The sequence below is a fragment of the Physeter macrocephalus genome, chromosome 10, assembly GCF_002837175.3.
Source record: "Physeter macrocephalus isolate SW-GA chromosome 10, ASM283717v5, whole genome shotgun sequence".
Taxonomy (NCBI): Eukaryota; Metazoa; Chordata; class Mammalia; order Artiodactyla; family Physeteridae; genus Physeter; species Physeter macrocephalus.
In genome coordinates this window covers 11,733,465-11,750,179 of record NC_041223.1, presented here as the reverse complement: position 1 = coordinate 11,750,179, position 16,715 = coordinate 11,733,465, and the positions used below count along the sequence as shown (strand labels likewise).

General features: G+C 41.7%; 1 protein-coding gene across 1 annotated transcript in view; it reads right to left on the bottom strand.

Moving 5' to 3' along the window:
* Positions 1–16,715, bottom strand: part of NOX3 (NADPH oxidase 3) — a 58,042-nt gene that overhangs the window by 9,724 nt on the left and 31,603 nt on the right. Inside the window, exons 11-12 of the mRNA XM_007106249.2 lie at positions 6,224–6,370; positions 1,662–1,786 (exon numbers count right to left, since the gene is read on the bottom strand). Coding sequence (XP_007106311.1) covers positions 1,662–1,786; positions 6,224–6,370 — 272 coding nt within the window. The remainder of the gene's footprint in view (positions 1–1,661; positions 1,787–6,223; positions 6,371–16,715) is intronic.

Genomic DNA, 16,715 nt, shown 5'->3' with positions numbered 1-16,715 from the left:
AAGCTCTTCAACATACTATGCATCTTTAAAATATGAAAATAACACTGTGGATGCATAGAATCATTCATGTTTTATAGTGAGGCCTTGTCTAAGGTCACATAGCCAGTATCTTCTAGAATTAGCCTTCACTCCTGCCTTATAGTCCCAGAGCAAATGCTTTTCTTCCTCTACATATAATGATAATAATAATAGTAATAATTAAAATAATAATACTCATGATAGCAGCTAACATTTACTGAACTCAAAGCACTGTTTTAGGCTCTTTATAAGTATTCTCACATTTAATCCTCACAGAAGCCTAGAAGGTAAACAGTTTTATTATTTGCAGTTTACGGAGATGGGGACGAAGTCAGTGCCAGGTTAAATAACCTGTTCATGGTAAATTGGTGGTAACGGCAGAGGTAGGATTTATACCCAGGCACTAGGACTCCAGGTCCTGGGTCCTTACGACCACCCCAAATCCCTGCTTGGTTGTAGAGTAGTTTTGTCTGCTTTGCTAGCTATGCTAGATACAGTTTACAGTCTGGCATAAGTGAGTTCTCCAGTTGAGTAATCAGAGGTCAACTGTGTTCACCCAAGATTTCTTGAAGGCATAGGGAGTTTAAGAAATACCATCTTGGGCTTCCCTGGTGGTGGAGTGGTTAAGAATCCACCTGCCAGTGCAGGGGACACGGATTTGATCCCTGGTCCGGGAAGATCTCACATGCCGTGGAGCAACTAAGCCCATGCGCCACAACTACTGAGCCTGCGCTCTAGAGCCCGCAAGCCACAACTACTGAGCCCGCGTGCCTAGAGCCTGTGCTCCACAACAAGAGAAGCCACTGCAATGAGAAGCCGCGCTCTGCAACGAACAGTAGCCCCCAGTACCCGCAGCTAGAGAAAGCCCATGTGCAGCAACGAAGACCCAACACAGCCAAAAATTAATTAATTAATTAATTTAAAAAAAAAAAAGAAAAAGAAAAACCATCCTCTGGACCTGGAGATGATCATACTAAGCGAAGTAAGTCAGAAAGACGAAGACAAATACCATATGATATCACTTATACATGGAATCTAAAATACGACACAGATGAACATATCTATGAAGCAGAAACAGACTCACAGACATAGAGAACAGATGTGTGGTTGCCAAGGGGGAGGGAGGGTGGGGAACGGAAGGACTGGGAGCCTGGGATTAGCAGATGCAAACTATTATACATAGGATGGATAAACAACAAGGTCCTACTGTAGAGCACAGGGAACTATGTTCAATATCCTGTAATAAACCATAATGGAAAAGAATATAAAAAAGAATATATATATGTATAACTGAGACACTTTGCTGTACAGTAAAGATTAAAAGATTAACACAACATTGTAAATCAACTATACTTCACTAAAACTTAAGAAAAAAGAAATACCATCTTCGATTGGGTTTAAGTGTGAAAAATTTCAATGGAATTGATAACTCTCAGGTGTTGTAATCTGCTCAAGCAGAGGTTTGTGGTTCCTGAAATATCCCATGACCACCTTTTCTAAGGTGGATGTTTTATCTCTAAACAAGATGCCCACTGCTGCAGATTAACCGGTTTGTGCCCGAGAGCTTTCCATTCCAGCAGCAATGGAAGCCTTTGTCTCTCCACGGAGGCTCCCAACAGGCAGAGAAGAGAGAGCTGCCTTACCTGGGGTGACTGTAGGCTACCTGCCGGAACTCGTGATTCCAGTTCGGTCTTCCATAGAAGGTTTTCTGCCTTAATCCCGTAATCACGTCAGTATTTTCATCCCAGTGTAAAGCTATGTGAAAGGCCTAAAGTAAAAATTGTGGTATCAGATGACATTTAGAGGAAAAAGAAAAGGAACCTCTAATAAATGAAGGATGAAGTAATTATGCTCATTTGTAGATTTAATACGCAACTTTTTATAGGAAATTCTTTGTAGTCTACCTTGGGCACTATTGAAACAAAGTGCCGTCTATGTGGTTGATGTGCAGAAACGTGAGCCTGGAAAAAAGATTTTTCTTGAAAAGATGAGACTGATACAGTAAAAAGGGGTAAAGGAAAGCAAGCACTGAGCTACTTCCTTTTTTTTTTTTCTGCCAAATTTCTCAAAAAGTAATCTCTAGTTCTGTCCCCATTCACTTCACAGTAAATCCTGGGGATTTGAGAAGGGCCCTGACAGATTAAAGTGATAGAAAACGCCCAGGGTGAAGCTGGATTATACGGTGAGATCTGCCTACTGGGGTGAAACGGTCTGTGTCCAGGTTCAAGTGCTGGGAGGATGTTGAGTCTGGCAGGCAGAGAGGTGGCCAGAACTAGCAAGGGGCATGGCTGGAGCTCTGTGGCCAACGGCTTGCCTTCAAATTACACGAAAGCACCCAGCCATCGAGTGGTCGATAAATAAGAGCCTGGGGAATAGCCATGCCTAGTGATGATTTTTTAAGTTGCTATGATTTGTTTCAGCCCATGCTGAACTCTGGTAGGTAAGGAGGGTTCTTGCTTCTTACTTCCTGGGATATGTGTCTGCTCTGCTCAGACCCCACCACAGCTCTTGAGCTCAGGGCTTTTTACCCTTTGGTGCTTCATTTGCTCACACCCTCTGACCAGTATGGGTAACAACCCTGCTGGGCCCAACTCAGGCAGTAGACGGTGGCAGACTTTGGTGGAGTCTCAGATATCCAGGCTGCAGGAAGCTGGCACCAGGCAAGTCTGAGCCTAGGTAGCAGGGCTACTTACAGGAACTGAATTTGGGAAGAGGACTCCAGGCAAGAGAGGGAAAACTGGCAAGAGAGGGGCAGGACCCCCTTCTTAGGCAAGGTTTTTCAAAGCACGAAATATGAGACAAGAGTTCAGGGATAAGAACGGAGGTGGTAGCTGAGGACAGAGCCTTGAAAACTGGCGGAAGCCCCATTATCAGAAGTGGAACTCAGGGTCAGAGTTGTATTGGCCTCCAGATTAGAATGGCGGTGTTGCATCTCCACAGCCTTTTGCTTGACAGTAGGATGGACTGGTGCTCTAGAGGAAGCTGGTTCCAGCAGTGGGTAGAATAAGAAGGCAGAGACAGTTGACTCCCTTTTGACTAAGTGCCAAATCTAATGACCAACTCAGGCCTTATTTTCCTGGGCTTCTCCACCATGTGGCTGAACATTGCTTCTTCTGGATTCTATTTGCATTACAAAATGCTAGTTCTACTTCTCTCTGAGTCAAGAAAGAAACAGTAGTTGTTGTTTTCTTATCATATTCTCCTGTCTTGATATGTAGCTGCCTTCCCAGTCTCTAGCTCAGCTCTCTGCATCTCTTTCGGACCACTACTCCCCAAAGAGCTTCCATTTTCACAATCCAATGAGCATAATCTACAAAGATGAATTCAAACTTTCTCTCCCAAGCCTTCATCTTCCTGCTTGAGTAGAGTTCGGCATCTCAAACTCCCCAAACATATTTTTATGTAGAATTCTTTTTGTTCCTTCAAATTGACCATCATAGCTAAAATTGAATCATCTCACTTTCCAAATAATTTGTGACTTCAAGTTACTTCCACGTAAAACTGTTAAGTGATTTCCATAGGCAGGCAGAGTGCTATGAGCGGAATGGTACAAAGAAGACAGACAGAAGGTCTCTGCTCTGTGAGGCACTGGTCATTGGAGGGAGAGGCAGACCACGTGCACAATTTCTATGCCCTGATTCAGACCACCACCCTTCTTTACTAGAGACAGAAGCGAAGCGCTCTGGAGAAGTAAGCATGTTACTCTGGTGAAGCCCCAAGTAATTTTGACTAAGAGAACTGGGGAAGGCCTTAGTGGGGACTGGTCTTGAAGGGAGGATTCCATGCAGTAGGCAGCAGGAGGGACAGAGGGCACTGAGTGACATGCCAGGGAAAGGAAACAGTATGAGGGGAGATGCAAGTAAGAAAGTCCTTGGTGTGAGTGGAGAACATGTGTTGTTCGGTGGCTCTGGTGCCGGGGAAAACGATGGGAATTCTATAGAACAAGTGGGTTTTGCCGTCAGGTCAGGAGGGGCCTGGAAATATCTGCTAAGAAGTTTGGGCATTATTCAGTAGAAAGAAGAGTTTTTCCCACTTCCGTCCGTGGTACCTTCCAGCTACAAATCACTGATGTTCAAACATTTGGAATTATATTTGCTCCATATTTCTCAGCCCAGTGTTCAATTAATCTCCAAATCCTGTTGATTTGCCCTTCATAATAATAATTTGCCCTTTTCCATCTGTCCCTTCTGTTCTTGTCATTCTGCCACTTTGAGGTTGTTGAATTCAGTTTAGCAATTGGCTGTTTCTAAAACAGCCTCTTGATTCCTGACTGACAGCATGTACCAATTATTTTGTCCTGAAATTTAAGCATCTCAAGAATTTCCAACATGTCATGGCAAAAATTTAAGAACATGTCTATTTTAATTTGCTCGTATTCAGAAGAAAACTATCTCTTAACAGCGTACTTTTGGAAGTGGCAGGGATGGGATGGGGTAGAGCTGTGTTGTCACAAAATCAAACAGAGCCTCGGTCTTGCAACTTCCAAGTGACTGGGGTTGCTTAGGTAGATACTCGGGGTCGATTCACTTTCGAAGCAGAAGAGCCAGCACAGGACCAGAAAGCAGAAGACAAAGGCTGTGTTTGTACTTCACCAAGTGGATCATTAGTCAAAAATCCCATTTGAATATGAAAAAAGTATTTGTTTGGAAAATATAATTAACACTATTTAATTCATGAAGATGTTTCACGCCTAATTCCCAGGAAACCTCTATTTCAGAGTATCCCAGAGGAATAAATATGTAAGGCCGACTGCAAATAAGACCCTAAAAAATTGTTTAGCTACTGAATTTCAAGCAAAGTCTTATTCATTTGCAGAAGCACAGAGTCAAATTACAGTGATGTTCTATAGGGCCAATTTGTGTGTGTGTGTGTGTGTGTGTGTGTGTGTGTGTGAGAGAGAGAGAGAGAGAGAGAGACAGAGAGAGAGAGAGAGAGAGGCTCTCAGGAGTGCATTCATGTGTAAATTTAGTAACTAATGCAAATCTCTGGCTCAAACACACTTTCCTTAAATATCTATAGTAGCTGTCACAGAAGTGCTGATTAGGACATAAATGTCATAACCTAGTAATCACTTCATTGTTAGCTTCCATATTTGAGGAGTTAAAAAAGATTGGAAATGTAATAGTTATCATTCAATACTATCAACACTGAAATAGTACCATAGTGCAATATTTTGATATGCATTATTTTTGGTAAACTCAACCTTAATATGTCATTAATACATATTAATGGACACAGCAGAACACCTGCCCCAACAGAAGATCATTTTGATCTTAGGTGAATAAACATACGTGCACACAATTTCTAAGAATGCCTTAAGAAAAATAAATCTCTAGATAAATCATGTATTCATAATAATTATTTTCTGTAGGAACTCACATGGTTTACAATACAAAATGCTGAATGTCAACACCTGTCAGTTTTTTCTGTTTAACTCTGAACAGCTCAAAACATAGAATTAGAACCAATTCGGAGCTCAACGAGACAATATAGCCAATCCATAATGTTTGCTTGATGTTACTAAATTTCAAATGCAGCTTTTTAAAAAAATTTATTTATTTATTTTTTATTTTTTGGCTGCATTGGGTCTTCGCTGCAGGATGTAGGCTTTCTCAGTTGCAGTGAGCGGGGGCCACTCTTCATTGCAGTGTGCGGGCTTCTCATTGCAGTGGCTTCTCTTGTTGCAGAGCACGGGCTCTAGGCACGGGGACTCAGTAGCTGTGGCACACAGGCTCAGCAGTTGTGGCTCACAGGCTCTAGAGCGCAGGCTCAGTAGTTGTGGCACACGGGCTTAGTGGCTCCGTGGCATGTGGGATCCTCCCAGACCAGGGCTCGAACCCGTGTCTCCTGCATCGGCAGGCGGATTCTCAACCACTGCACCACCAGGGAAGCCCCAAATGCAACTTTTAATGACATAATTTTTCTTGGATATCCAAACTTGGGGTTTTCTCCCTTTAACCAACCTCTTTTTCCAATCTTCTTTTCTATTCCTCAGCAAATTAACTGTAGCTTTTATTGCTACAATTTGAATAGCTCTTTCTTATCTGGTTTTATTTTATTCTCTTTTTCTTTTAAAGAACATAAAAATAATACTTTCATGCCGCTAGATAACCGTGTAGCTCATTACTGAAATTATTCCTCTTCTCTTTGCTCTGTCATGAGACAAGTTAGATAATATTGCTCATCCTCAAAGTCTTATCGATACCTGATTTTCATCCCAGCCAGTAAGAAATATATGATAACTCAGGAAGTGAGTTTTCGCATGCTCACTCATCCTTGTTTCCAGCGAGAGTAAGAGATCGGCAAACCACTCAAAGGCTCCTGGATCTCGGCAAATCCAGTAGAAATACACCTGTCAAGAGAGAAGGCAAGAAAACAGATCGTCCCTCTTTTCATAATGTGCTGATAATCGCAGACTACTTTATCTCCATTAAATTCTTTGAGCCCAAATGGGCACTTCTGCAAAATAACACACTTGCCTCTGCCAGTGAACAAACAGTCACACTGTGATTTCTTTTGAAAAAATTCACACTGTGTTTGAAAAGGCCCAGAATGAATTCAGAGTCAGGAGCCTGTGGGCTGTTGCCAGTTTCTCTGGATGAGGATCTATTTACCGCATTCCTGGCTGTGCTTCTTCTGAATGAGGTTAATAATCATAACTAGCTGTGCCTTTCACTCTTCCCACAGGGGGATAAACTGTTAGACCAACGCCCTTCATCTCCACTTATGACCTAAGCTCTGGATTTGAACCCTCTCCAGAGACCCAAAGGCTTGTTCACTAATCCACTTCACCAGCCATGCCCTCTGGAGGGTGGAGATTATGGTAATTGCAGAATCAAGCCACACAGGCCAGAAGTTTCTTTCCCATCAGCCAGACATATCAGTGTCCAAGGAAGCCGGTGGGTGGTGGCAGAGGTTGTGTGTCAACTGCTATAATGAAATTACATTGAGGAACATTTCTTTTTTTCTTTCTTTTCTTTTCTTTTTTTTTTTTTTTTTTTTAACTCTCTGTGTTTAGCAAATGGCATGTGATGAGAAGTAGTTTGGCTTTGCTAAAATAAAGGCTTAGATTTTGCGCTTTGAGTTTCAGGTAGTTGTATCTAGAAGAAACCACAGGAGATAGGTCTATTAATTCTCCTCTTTTTCTCACACTCCTACCCCCTACTGCCCACTGCTCTTTCCTGCACCCCCTCCCAAAAGAGATGCTGATTAACAGGATAGAGGAGGGGGCTGGCCTTGATCTCCACCAGGAAATATCATCTCCAAAGGCCAGTGTTCTCACCCTCCCCTCCCCCGCCAGGCTGCAAGCTCACCATCATCATATAATGAAATTTACAGGCGAGATTTAATTAACAGATCACATTCATGAGGAAAAAGAAATCACAGAACGTGTTTCAAGGCTAAGTGTCTTGCCTATTCTCTCCAGGTTTGTGCAGTAATTTATGAAATTAATACTCAAAAAGAACAAAAGCTTAGAGCCTACATATTTGTTGGACAGTTGCTGCTTGGAAGGGTTCTTGGAATATTAATCTCAGGACTAATAATAATCCCTAGGTATTTTAGCTCCCCTACCCCAAAAGGAGCTTCTTCTCAGCTGTAAAACTGAGTCAGTGGTTCCCTCCTGATGATCGTGTTCATCCTTGTTGATTCAAAGAATTGAATTGAATGTACTGAACATACTGAATGCTCACTCTATGTCAAGACTGTTTTCAGCTCTGGAGCTGGAAGAGCAAACAAAGGAGACAAAAATTCCCTGTCTTCATGGCATCTGCATTTTAGAGGGAGAAGCAAGATGATAAATTAACAACTAAAATATAGACTATGTCAGAGGGTGATTGGTACTCTAAAAAAAAAGGCAGGCTGGAAAGTCCTGCAATATTAAATCAAATGGACAGGGAAAGAGGACACTGAAGCCAAGACGTGGAGAGAGTTGAATGGTTAGGGGAGAGGCCCGGGGTGGGAGCTGTCAGAGGGGAGCCAGGAGGGGGTGGAGTGGAGTGGGGGGGCGGTGGGCGGCGAGAGGTGAGGTCTGAGGGGAAGGCGGGGAGGTGCAGACGGGGGCTGTGAGGCCATCCTGACTTTCACTCTGAGTGAGGTGGGGAGACACTGCAGGGTGCCCAGCAGGGGAATGACGTCATCTGAGGAAGGATCCCGGGCCGACCATTCTGGCAGCATTTTTATAGACTGGGCGGTGAATCGGGGAGGGGTGGGGAAGGAAGGAAGAATGGAGGCCAGAGGCTGATTTTATATGCCATGTAGGTGATGAATACTGCTATCCTTTTTCTTTCCACCTTGCATAATACCTCATTTAAATTACTCTTTCAAAACCTCAGCCCTGCCTTTAAGGCCACAGGCCTTGCTCCCTGTGGAAATAAAAACCAACTAACTGAATTTAATGCCCTTCTCACCTGTGCTCCTCTCCCTCCTTCCTGCCCCTAGTAGCTTGTTTGATCTAAGAATATTAATGGTGCATTTGGTATAAAACAAACATCATTGACTTATTTTCTATTATTTTCACTCTTTAAGAAACATGCTAAAAATACATTCATCTGAAACAACAAACCAAAAAATCGTTTTTTTTTTAAAAAACCTGTCAATTTCAAATCCAGTCCCAATCACCCTTACTTGAAAAACAGTCACATCTTAGCTTCCTCCACTTACTGACCCTTATTCTTTCAAACAGAAATCATTCCTGTCCTTACTTTCCTGTGGCTTAGCTGTGTGTCAGTGTTCTGAGGGCTCGCCAAGCCTTTTATACGTTCTGCCTCCTTGTAATGGCTTTGTGTGTTTTTCCCTCTGTAACTGACTTACAGGTGACACTGGGCAGCTTTGGTGCAAGAGGCAACGGAGGGGCACTGAATGGGCTCCGGTGAAGTGCCTCGGGCAGAAAAAGAAGAAAACGGACTTTGAAGAGAGGAAAAAGCACATTTACTTTGACTCCCTTTCATCGTTCTAATAGTGAGGGACGCTCACTGTGAAGGGACAGAGGCTTCCCACCTCTGTGTTTCCTCCAGTAGGAAGGGTTTTGTCAATGGTAGAACAAACGTCCCAAACAATAGGCAACACGTCTGTGATCTGTGCTTCCCAACTCTCGCCCCGCCTCAGTCTCCAAAAATAAAACCACCCTAAAATCGGTTACCCGTGTAAAGCATGGCTTTCAGAATTCTATAGTAGATAACAGAGGCCTAAAATACCTCAGGTAACTTTAAAGGGTTTTGTTACGCAGAAAGTCATCCTCAATAAAATGATGAAAGTTCTGAACTTCTGTAGTAATGAAGTTTTCTTTTACAGGACTCAGCCCACACATTTTTGTAGATCTAATGGATCCCCAGATGTTGTAGGGCACCACTCCAGGAGGTTGTTATGGGGTTAGGGAGTTCTGTATGCATGTGGCCTGTCACAGGCCTTCGCTGTCACATCGTTCCTAGCAAGAACCACGAGATAAACGCAGCCACGGCCAATCTCGCGGTGGGGGGGCCTGGGTCTCAGCTCCAGCTCATCCCCACCTTTCCCACAGCCTGGCTTCTCTTTAACAGAGTGTGGACCAGGTGATCTGGGCCCAGTAGGAAATGTCCCCATGCTATTTTTGGATAAACAATTCCAGGAAATGAAATAAGAGAAGCTACTTATCTATTTTACTACCAGAGCACCAGACTCTTCCATCAGAGGTTCCCGTGCCATGGCCTGGATAGATACCCACCAACACAGCGGAGGACACATCCTCAAATACAACCTGCATTTTGTAGACCCAAAATCAATTTCCTGAGGATGGAATGGGGACAAAAATTATGTATGTATGTATGTATGTATGTATGTATCACCCAGAACACCCAAGGGGCTTTTTCCTTTTTAAGGAAGGAAATTGCACATGAGGGTGCAGGTTGAAGGTGTAATATAGCATAGGAGTTAAACATTGTGAGCCTGGAGTCCTGCAACCTGTCCTAGTCTCCTGGCTTCACCACCTTCAAGCTGTGTAACTGGGAGCAGGTTATGTAATTTGAGTCTAGATTACCACACATTGAAATGGCAAAAAACGCCCCCAAACAAAAACAAAAACACAGAACAATAATCCATGAGATTATGTTGAAGATGAAAGGATAGGTTTCATGGGAGCATTTAGCTCAAAGTCTAAAGATGCAGTAAGTGCCCTGAGACGTTAGCTGAGACATTGCTACTACCTCACTGTCATCTGGAGGAGCTTACAGAATGAATGCCACATGTTTATATTAGAGAGCAAAGGGGGACACTTGCCTTACTTGGGGGTCTGTGTCCACCGTCACTCCTGAATTATAGAGATGGTGGTTATTGACAGGAGGTGAAACCAAAATCTCTAGCACCAGTCTCGAAACCTCAGCATTGATCATAAAGATGTAGTTCTGAAAAAGGAACCCATTCACTAGTGAAAAGTATCCTAAGATCCATGTTGCGTGCCAGGGTTGACCTTGACCTTGACCAACAGCTCCCCCTAGGAGGCCAGTGGGATTGCACTGTGACCTTGCCTCCTCCTGGGCAGCATCCTATGTTCCCCACTGTTATGGTATGAATGCATCCCCCCTAAATTTGTGTGTTGAAATCTTAACCGCCAATGTGATGATTTGGAGATGGGGCCTTTAAGAGATGGTTAGATTTAGATGAGGCCGTGAGGGTGGGCCCCCATGATGGGATTAGTGCCCTTATAGGAAGAGGAAGACACCAGAGCTCCCTCTCTCGTCATGTGAGGACACAGCAAGAAGGTATCCATCTGCAAGTCAGGAAGAGTCCTCTCCAGAACGCAATCATCCTGGCACCCTGATTTCAGACTTCCAGCCTCCAGACCTATAAGAAATGTTTGTTGTTTTAAGCCACTCAGCCTTGGTATTTTGTTACAGTAGCCTGAGCTAAGATTCCATGCTCCCTATACAATGTAACAGAACTGATAGAAGTTTCAATCAGGGAGGGTGATGGTGACTTTCCATGGAGGGAATCATGACTATTTTCCAAAAAGAGAACTTTTCTCTTTGAAATGATAAAGACTGAGACTGATATTTAGAAAACATAATACCTCCTCAATAAATGGTAACTATTATTGTCCTGGTTATTATTTTGTGGTTGCTGTTACCAAGGTCATCGTGGGGGAAGACAATAGCAAACAGATTTTGAAGCAGCTAGTTTTGAGAAGCTTCCCTAACATGGCTTCCACATCTGGTTTTAAAGAAATAAAATTATAAAACTGTTTTTCCCATTATCCATTGTAAGACTAAGACCAGTCTTTGTCAATCACTTTTAGTCCTTAAGACTTTTGTTTAAAGCCGTTATCCTTAATGTTAACTATTTCATGGCTATGCTGCTGCTTTGTCCTTTGACTGGGGCCTAAAGTTTATTGTGCTTTGGTTTGTTCAAATCATAGTTGTTGGACAACCGGAATGTTCATTAATAATAGAATGATAAAATCAATTGTGAGATAGTCATACTACAGAATTCGCTGAAGGCACTAAATAAAATAAAGTCAATAAATAGGCAGTGACACTTGAAGGAGCATCAGGCCATGTTAGAACGAAAAACAAAAACACAAATTGCACACCTTTCTTTCTCTTCCTCCTTCCCCATCCCCACATCCCTATTTATGTAAAAATAAAATAACACCTTGCATATGTGTGTAGGTGCGTATGTGTACACAAAAGTGCAGGAAAGGAATGGAATAAGATGCGCTCAACCGTTTCAGGTGAGAACCCTGGAGGGCCAAGTGGTGGTGGTGGTTAATTTGGGAAGGGAGGTGAATAAAGGGAGTTTTTTTTCAAACTGCTAAATCAATTTATTTCTAAACAGAAATGAGGTTTAAAAAAAACACAGCTAAATGAAGTCTTGATGTCTTTCACTGCAAGGGTCCTCAGAACAGTGCACTTTCCTCTCTGTAAAGCCATGCTTACACATTCTTTTTTTTTTTAATTGAAGTAGAGTTGATTTACAATGTTGTGCTCATTTCTGCTGTACAGCAAAGTCACTCAGTTGTATATATATATATATACATTCTTTTTCAGATGCTTTTCCATTATGGTTTATCTCAGGATATTGAATATAGTTCCCTGTGCTCTACAGTCGGACCTTGTTGCTTATCCGTTCTAAATGTAAGAATTTGCATCTACCAACCCCAAACTCCCAGTCCGTCCCTCGCCACCCCCAGCCCACCAGCAACCACAGGTCTGTTCTGATTGAGATTTTTGACTGAGTATTTTATTTGAATCTTTTACAAGGACCCTGTAGTCATGTATGGCTTGTGTGGTTAATAAACCAAGATATTAAAAATATTAATACTGGTCACTTCCCCACAGGGCAATGGGGAGACCTCCTGGGGGACTGGAGTCTTTTGAGGCTGCCTAGTGAAAGGTGAGAAGCACGTGTGTCTTCTGGAGATGCAAGCTGGCCTCATGTTCCCTGGTTCAATTTATCAGGACACTCTCAGCGGTTACCAGAGATGATCAATTCCAGGAGTAGCCAGAGCAGCAGGGTGAGGGAAAGTGAAAGTTAATAATTTCTCAAAACAGATTAAATTAAATGCATTTTTCATTCATTAGAAAAGAGAGCAGGCCCTCCTTTGTTTTATTAATATATTTAAGGAGAGTATGGATTTTTGCCTTTCTTGGCCTCTTTGCCTTGTTCCCACTGGCCCATGCTATCTTTTTATTTGAATTATCTGTTTATTACATTAGGTTAAGAACCCAAAGGCCATTTTGTGCAGGACACACTATAAATACTCATTATCACGGTTATATATTATTGAGCTGATGAAGGAAGACAATTTAGGAAGAAATTAGGTTATCTCAGTTTTTCTAGAATCTATTTTATTATCATCTGAAGATTACATATGCAGTTAAGAAAATGAACCAAATCATCCAGTTGGCCGTTCTCTCGGTTCTGACTGCACGGCTGTGATATTAGGAGAACTAAAATGTGGAGGCCAATACATTTATGTCAGCAATCTGCCCCCGCCTCCCCGTTTGTACACACCTATTTCCATTCATCATTTTGACAGTTTGCACAAGCAAACTGTCCTAACTTTTTTCAAGAGCTCTTTTCACAAATTGAGTGTGATGTAGAATTAATCATCCCCTTTAGGCAGGAGTTGGGGGGACATTCATCCCCCAGGGGCATTTTAAACCTCAGCTGCCTCCATACTGTATCACAGGGATGTCCCAGCTGCTCACACCCCCTTCCTTCATCTGAAAAGAGTGCTGTGTTCTCATTTGCCTCCAACTAAGTGAAGTTTGGCTCTTACTCTTGTGTTGGAAATATCCCTTTAATATATAACAACTTTTTCCCATTTTCTTCACAGTAGGGCATCATTATATTTATTGTTATTTTGCCTTCTTGGGAAGTCTCCTCCTAACCACTTCTCTCTCTTCCTCTGCCCCTCCTCCCCACTATCTTTAATAATAACACATAGCTAGAAAAAATTTGAAAAACGCCGGCTTCAAACAGAAAGTGCTACATATGACCCCAAAGAAGATGCAGGAGTCCTATCGTATATCCTTTTGTATTTTACTTAGAAGTGTTCTAGAATAATGTGGCAGAGGAGAAGGATAAAGAGATGTAGTCTGCAATGGTCACAACTAAGAAAACTTTGGTGCAAATTTTTTACTCTAGACTTGCAATATAAGCCTTGTTCGTAAAAACGACTGCCTTTATGCCAACTTTTACACAGGAGGGAGAAAATCCCAACCAATTGCAGTTAACTATTTAAGCTTAAAATTCCAGCTCTGAACCTCTATGCTGTTTTTTGCCCTTTCCTTGATGCAGAAAAGAACACTCTGAAAACTATAGCCCAGATCTATAATTGTGAAGATGCTGTTAGATAAGAATGTACTGCTTTGCTCTCCCGCACTTAAAAATTTATAGAGATGCTGACAGTTTAGTGGAAGGAGTAGTATTTATATCTCAAAAGCATGTGGGCGGCCCTGACAAATATTAGTTACATAAGCCTAATGTTAGCTGTACTCAAATAAACACAGAATTGCTTTAAAACAGAGAAATTTCCCAAGCTTTTTCTCAAGCATGCAGATTCTGAGGAAGTGGATGTCAAGTGTGATTTTCAGCCTGAACTCTCTGTAGCACGAAACCTCACTTCTTTCAAAAAAGAGCTTTGAAACCAGACACACAGGCTCCTGTCCTGACTCAGTGGCTAGCCAGACAGGGACTTTGGACAAATCACCTCCCACTCTAAGTATTGTCCTATGCAAAACTGGGAGGTCAAGCCCCTTCAATTTTGTGATTCCATGCTTTTAGCTTCTTTTCTCCCATATACTATAACTCCTGCCTTTATTTTCAGTTGAGGGTTGTCTCAATATTACCCCCAATTTTTATAAGTCATGAAAACATTGTGTTTTATTTCCAATTCTATGATTTCTGTTTTTTGGACTAGAGATCAAAGCCCCTGTTTTATACTTTTGTGGTAACTCCTTAGCCCTCCCACTGAAACAGCTTTGAGAAAACCCATTAACAGCCCAGGAATAACAATGAAATGGTGAGAGAGAAGGTGGTATTAATATTCTGTGGGTTCCAATACAGACTTTAAGATTTTGTGGATTCTTAGAAGAATTTTCCTATTTGTGATAAAATAATTGGAATGTATTATTTTAATTATAAAGTTGCTGAACTAATAGTCTTTTGTTTAAATTAAAAAAAATTAATCTTAAGTAACCTAGAATTTTACAGAAAATTGTGCAGAAGCCATTTGTTAATTCTTTTGGCCAAGTGGACATTTGTTCACTTATTGATTTATTCAAAATTTATAGTGTGTGTGCATATATAAATATACATCTCTCTAATAATGGAGATATCAAGAGAAGCCACGCTCAAGGAGCTCAGAATCTATTAAGGGAAATAAAGTACTTTGTGAACGTTAAAACAAAAAAGAAGGATAAATGATATAAAAGGAGAACAGCACAGGGGTAATGGATGTTGAGAGAAGGGTCAGGTATTGTGAGTCTGGTGAGAGGAGAGTGATAGGCTTTTCAGTCAGTACGAGTGGGGCTTGGCACATACTAGGTGCTGCATAAATACTCATTGAGTGAATAAGTGAATGAAAGTGAGACACACAATTCCATCACCATCTCCATGTGAAGCATAATGTGACCTTTTGTACAGTGAGAACCATGAAGCAATGAGCCACTGCTATAAGTGGGTCTGACTTGGTAGACAGCAAGAGGAAAGAGCTTACAGAGATGGGGAAATCAACATAAACCGTAACGAAGCTTTGCAGTGGGGTCCAAATGTATGAAACAGTGTCTGTTTTGCTTGCTTTGTGCCTTAGACTGAATGTTTGTGCCCCCTGCCCCAAATTCATATGTTGAAATCTAATCCCCAGATTAGATTGGTATTTGGAGGTGGGGAGTTTGGGAGGTGATTAGGTCATAAGGGTGGAGCCCTCTTGAATTGGATTAGTGCCCATCAGTGTCCAAAAAACTTGCCCTCTCTTGCAGTGGGAAGTTAGAGCTAGAAGATGACTGTCCGTAAACCAGGAAGTGGGATCTCATCAGACACCAAGTCTGATGCTGGTGCATTGATCTTGGACTTCCCAGCCTCCAGAACTGTAGGAGAAATACATTTCTGTTGTATGTATGGTATACCACCCCATCTATGGTATTTTGCTACAGCAGCCCGAACAGACTAAAACACTTGGTTAATCTTATTGTGGTATAAAGGAAAGAAGATGGGATTTAGCTTAAGAAGAACCTGGGTTCAAGCTCTCATTCTGATATTTACTAGCTCTCTGTGCTTCTGTTTCCTCACTGGTAATCTGAGGATACTACTTATCTGAAAGAGGTATTATAACAATTCAATGAGATGATTCTATCATTCCTATTAGCTTTGTGTTCCAGCTTCAGTTTTCTCATCTGTAAAATGGGAAAGTGGTAAGTAAAGATGATGTGAGATAGTATGTGTAAAATGCCTAACTCCCTGCCTTCTAGGTAGTCAATGATTGATTAATCTAGGCTATTAGTATTAGTAGTAGTACAAGTAATCTATTTATATCTTTGGCAGATATAATGCACATTTAATATAATCTTATACACATTTACACAGTAATGTTTCTACATTATTTATTTGTCTTATTTGGTATTAAAACTCCCTGATGGATATGGACTCTTATTTCTTCATCGTGTATATCAGGAAACCTAGCTCCAAGAGGTGAACTGATGCACTCAGGGTGATGCTTCTAGTAAGGGTAGAATCAGGCTGACGTAGATCCTCTGACAAGGAATCCCACAGTCTTCCTACAATACAGTAGGTGGAAGCCACGTCTACCATGTGTTGGTTACGTCAAACCAGAGAGCCAGATGCACCTGAGTTCGAACCCTGATTTTGCCTTTCATTAACAGTGTATTTTCAGGAAAGTGACTTTAGTCTCTCTAAAGCTTCAGAGTCCTTATTTGGAGAACAGAGCTTGTGCTATCTACTTTCTAAGGTTGTTGGGAAGATTATAAAAATAAAATGAAAAAACATATGTCAAGCACCTGTCACTTGCAAACTCATGAAATGATAGCTAATTGTACTCTAATTTCTTGGTTGAGAAAGCCCCACCTGTAGAGATCTTCCCTTCTGGCTTTGCCCCAGTGCCTCACAAAGTGCCATTTCTTAAAGAATGATAGATGAAGAAAGTTTCCATGGCTAAATATGCTTGGGAAGGGTGGGTGAAATGAAACTGAATGAGGTTCTTTTCT